Genomic DNA, 5,555 nt, shown 5'->3' with positions numbered 1-5,555 from the left:
TGGTTAAAAAAAAACAATTTAATCCGATAACCACAGGAAATATTTTAAAACTAATTTTGGAAGAAAAAGGCTATAAAGCCTGCATTACATTCATTTTCATTATGTATTTAAATTATTTATTATGTGACACTAAACATAATTTACCGGCACCGTCCGGTTACAAAGACAATGACCCAGTTTTCAACACTTTCTACACAAGTGGGTTTTTCAATATGAATGACCGGAACAGCCGGTATAATGTACGGAGTAACAGATTCACTGAATGTATGCATGACCGTGACTGTTTTAAGGGGGAGGTGTGTATGATGTATCTAAAGACTACAACACCTCACCATTATCTACATACATCCCCTTTTGTATTTGTATTTGTATATATATATATATAAACCAGAATCACAATAACCCACAACAGACTCATTACATTAAACAACATACCAAATTATCACCATCTAAATAATCTTTAATTTTTTTGCCCTGATACTGGGTTGTAGAGGGGTTCTCTGTATGCAATTTGAAGAAGATTTCATCAAAAAGTTTGTGTTTTTAATCTTTGTGTGTTTTTTGGTGAAAGATCTGATCTTTTTGGTGGGTTATTACAACAAATTACAAAGATGCCTGCTTTGGTTAATTACAGGGGTAAGTTTGCTTTCTATCCTTTAATATTGTATGAATTCTTGATGGGTTTCTTAAATTGGGCAATTTTGATATGTGGGCTGGTTTTTAATTTGTTTTTAGTTATATGATTTAGAAATAATTGATATGATCATTAGGGTTTCTTGATTATTGCCATGTGACCTGCTAGATGCTTATTATAAATGATAAAACATGTAGGTTTGTTACAATTCCAATAAGATTAGTAGAACAAAACCAGAACTAGATTTTTTTCCATATTAGATTTAGGGTTAAGATAATGATTTGAAGCCTTAGATTAGATTACTACTGTATTTGATAAAGCTTAAACCTTTTAGAAGATAATACCTAGTTTATCCAGCTCTTATAAATTTAGAAAATTTGCTATAAACATTTGCATAGAGAAATAAAATATAATGTAAGGTTTTGAAGAATAAGAAAATTGCACTTTATTGTTTGGATTATAACAATATAAATGTAGGTCAGTTTTATTACTTATGGAATCCGGGTAAAACTGTATTCTGATAGATCTGGTATAAATTTACAGGAGACGATGATTATCACACCAGTCGATCATTCGGCCCAAAAGATTCGACCCGTTTGCTTTCGTTCTATGAGCCTACTTGCAAACGTCAACGAATCAACGAGTCATATTTCATCTTCTTTGAAGAAGAAAAGAAACCTTCAATTGAAGTCCTTCCTGATGAATGTCTTTACGAAATCTTTAGACGGTTACCTAATGGTCAAGCCCGAAGTGCATCGGCTTGTGTCTCTAACCGTTGGCTCACAATTTTAAGTACCATTAGGAACTCAGAGATCGAAAATGGTTCATCATCAGATGACGTCGAGATGATGTCATCACAAGAAAATGATGGGTTTCTTACTAGAAGTTTAGAAGGAAAAAAAGCAACCGATAATCGACTTGCAGCGATTGCAGTCGGGACGTCTGCCCGTGGTGGTTTGGGCAAACTTTCGGTCAGGGGAAGTAATAAAGTTACCAAATTAGGGTTTACATCGATTGCTCGTGGGTGCGCTTCGTTAAAGTCTCTATCTTTATGGAATGTACCTTTAATCGGGGATGAATCTTTAATCGAGATCGCTAAAGAATGCCATTTGTTAGAAAAACTCGATCTTTCTCATTGCCCGTTAATTACCTACAAGGGGATATCCGCAATTGCAGAAAACTGCCCGAATTTGTCTTCTTTAACAATCGAGTTTTGTAAAAACATCGGTAACGAGAGTCTTCAAGCTGTTGCCCGAGGCTGTCCGAGATTAGAATCGATCACCATCAAAGACTGCCCGAGTGTCGGGGACCAAGGAGTTGCAACACTCTTATCTGCACCTTCTTCGGGTTTAAAGAAAGTTAAGCTTCAATCTTTAAACATAACCGACTTCTCACTTGCAGTAATCGGGCATTACGGGAAGTCAATTACCAATCTTACCCTTATTGGTCTTCAAACCGCAACTCAGAAAGGGTTCTGGGCTATGGGTAACGCAAAAGGTCTTCAGTCGTTGACGTCCTTAAACATCGTTGCCTGTTACGGGGTTACTGATCTGAGCCTCGAAGCGATCGCAAACGGGTGCTGTTTGCTGAAACATATGTGGATAAAAAAGTGTTGCTTTGTATCTGATAAAGGATTGTTGTCTTTCATTAAAGCTGCTGAATCTCTTGAATGTATGCAATTAGAAGAATGCAACCGAATAAGTCAACACGGGATTTTAGGAGCTCTAAAGTCAAAGTTGAAGTCGTTAACGATAGTCAAATGTATGGGAATCAAAGATTTAGCTCAAGAAACACCCGTCGATTTGACCCATTTTGGATCTCTTCGATCTTTGACCGTCAAAGATTGTACCGGGTTTGGAAACATGAGTTTATCGATTGTTGGGTCGTTATGCCCTCAATTACAAAATCTTGAACTAAGTGGGCTTTATGGAATAACTGATTCTGATCTATTCCCGCTTTTTGAAAACTGCAACGTTGGACTTGTAAAAGTCAACTTAAGCAACTGCGTAAACTTAACTGACAAGATAGTGGTGGATCTTGCAAGGATTCATGGCGGAACCCTAAAAAGTTTGAATCTTGAAGGTGGCAGGAAGATTACTGATGAAAGTTTAGTTGCAATTGCTGACAACTGCGCTTACCTCAGCGATCTTGATGTTTCAAAGTGTGACATCACTGATAGCGGACTATCTAGTTTGTCAGAAGGGATTCAAATCGGTTTCCAAGTTTTATCGGTATCAGGTTGCTCCAAAATTTCGAACAAATGTACGCCATTTTTAAAGAAACTTGGGCAGACGTTAGTCGGATTAAACATCCAACGATGCAATCTCATCAGCTCGAGTGCAGTAGATTCGCTAGTCGAGAATCTTTGGAGGTGCGATATCCTTTATTAAACTACAATAAAGACACAAGTATCGGTTTCGTGGTTCTTTGGCTCGTTGGTTGGTTTTCTTGTCACAAACGGGTTTTGCCCGTTTGTGACTCTTTTAGTCTCGTTCGAAAACACGAGATTCTTTCAACTGCTGGTCATGGTGAGACACGTACGGTCGAAGTGTCTAGTCTGTTTATTTTGGGTCTAGTCTAGTTTAGCTTATGGTTTGAGTCATCAGTTGTATGTGTCACATATGGGTCTAGTTCTGATGTGCAGTTTGAGGGTGAAAGAGGGTGCACCTGGTTTTTGGGCTTTGGAAAATGGCACCAGAAATGCTATATGCTTGTTTCTGGTGCCATTTAACAACACACTTATTGGTTGTTTTTTTTTAACCATGGTCCATGTTTTTTGATAGGATTTTAGGGTCCTGTTTCCCCAGGTTCTTCTTCTTGATATACCTCAAATTGTACTCTTTCTAGTGATCATAGTGATTAGTGAAGTTAAATGTTTAATGTAATATATATTTGAAAGTAGTGAAATGTTGTTGTTCTATCAGTACTGTACTCATGACATTACTAGTTGTATTGTACAAGTATTTTTAGTGACTAATTGTGCAATGTACAATATGCATAAATCTTGGCCTCCTGATTTACATGGTTATGTCACAGTAATACTAATATGCATTCCATTACTTTTTCATAAAAAACCATAATTAGGTGCGTTTGATAAAACTGAATGATTTAGCTCTGAATGGTTCAGAGCATCTGAATAAAGTTTGCTCTGAATGAAAATAAGCTGTTTGATAATCATTTAGAATGAACGATATGAACATATTACCCCACATTCATATAATATTTTTGGCATACTTTAGATCAATAATATTAAAATAATGATAATAAAATTTTTCGCCCCGTCCTTGGGTAAAGCAATTTCGGTTCTACGACCTAGTGTTTAACTCACGACGAAAATTTAAAAAAAAACGAAATTTTTTTTTTGCTTCCCCCCGATTGGTTACTTCCCCATTGATCCTGCCCCTATATATATATATAGTTTAATATATATAATATTCGAATTAATTAATACGTGTCGTGACCCGTATACGTCTCAGACTCGATCACAACTCAAAGTATATATATTATTATAGAATCCACCTCAACCCTGCATTTACTGCATTGATAGTGTATAGACAAAATTCATATCTTAGCGTATCTGATAATTCATATCTTAGCACATCTGTAGACTTGCCCATCAATGCTTTTGAATATTTAACGGAAGTTAACTTATATAATACTTTAGTCATGAATTCCAGGTGAATTCCTAGGATTTTACGTTCAATGGTAATGAATGCATTGAAACTAGCACTATCCTTCGCACACGTTACTTTGTGAAGTACTTTTCATACGTGCACTCAAGGTGAGATCATAGTCCCACTTTTACTCTTTTGCACTTACATTTGAGATGAGAAAACATAAACGTTTCTTTTTTAAATTACAGTATGTTGGTGAAGCATGGGATAAAGTCCAAAGGTTTAACTATTTCACTCGGAAGTGTGTCATTATTACGTTTAGTGATCAAAGCGTGTAGCATTAGACCATGGTTTAGTTCACAGCAGAAAGGTTAATCTCCTCGTTATCTTCATCGTTGTAAGTCAACGTAAAGTCAACACCTGCAGCAATAACTACCTTATTAACGTGTTACATTAATAAAAAATTTAATATACTTGTTAGTTAAGTGATCAGGATATAATTTCAGGACAATATTATAGAAAATTTAGGCTCTTAATGGTTAAGAGAGTGTTTCTGCTCTGAATGGTTCAGAGCTTAATTCTGAACCATTCAACACCATATGTCATTCAGAGGTCAGAAACAAACGCACTGAATGCTGAATGGTTCAGCATTCAGTGCTGAATCATTCCATTAAGAGGTAAACAAACGCACCCTTATTAAATGTCATATATCAAGGTAGTATAAAATGTAAATACATATTTGACACATAAAAAGTTTTATTAGGTTACTAATATTCATACTTCAACCGCTAATTAATAAAATTTGGTTTGCTTTATTTAAAAGAAAAAGTTAACCACTAATTATATGATTCGAAGGGCCCACCTAATCAACTAATTCTCTAGACAAACAGAAGTATATCGTTATAAAAACATCTTATATGTGCCTTTTCCCGTATATATTTATATATTTATTTTTATTAATAAATTATAAAAGGTTCAATGGACATGAATTCAATCAGTGTGGGGCACAAGTTACCAAATCATATCGACAAAGTCTAAGTAATATTTATTTTGGTATTAAAATATGTCATAACGATTGACATTGTATCTAGGCATGGTTTGTTGTCATGATCCATATCACATATTTTGCACCTACTTTAAAATGTTATTTTCACACATCAAAGTCTGTTTTATTGGTAAACTTAAAAAGTTGTCGTTTAAAAGTAAAACATGACACTATTCATTTCACTTCATAATACAGTAATACTTTCTTTTTGTTATATTGATTTTTTTTTAATCATATTTGATGTATGCATATACGCATATGT

The 5,555-nt window shown here is 34.9% G+C and overlaps 1 protein-coding gene across 1 annotated transcript; it reads left to right on the top strand.

Annotated features, from left to right (window-relative positions):
* Window positions 1–377: 377 nt before the first annotated feature.
* On the top strand, window positions 378–3,607 carry LOC139871973 (EIN3-binding F-box protein 2-like). The gene is made up of 2 exons (XM_071859742.1): window positions 378–636; window positions 1,178–3,607. Exons 1-2 carry the CDS (start codon window positions 612–614, stop codon window positions 3,022–3,024), a joined length of 1,872 nt encoding a protein of 623 aa, XP_071715843.1. The 5' UTR covers window positions 378–611; the 3' UTR covers window positions 3,025–3,607.
* Window positions 3,608–5,555: the final 1,948 nt, after the last annotated feature.

This window comes from Rutidosis leptorrhynchoides, chromosome 10, assembly GCF_046630445.1.
Source record: "Rutidosis leptorrhynchoides isolate AG116_Rl617_1_P2 chromosome 10, CSIRO_AGI_Rlap_v1, whole genome shotgun sequence".
In the NCBI taxonomy this organism is placed as follows: Eukaryota; Viridiplantae; Streptophyta; class Magnoliopsida; order Asterales; family Asteraceae; genus Rutidosis; species Rutidosis leptorrhynchoides.
Note: the sequence above shows the minus strand (reverse complement) of the source record. Positions and strands in the feature narration are given on the sequence as shown.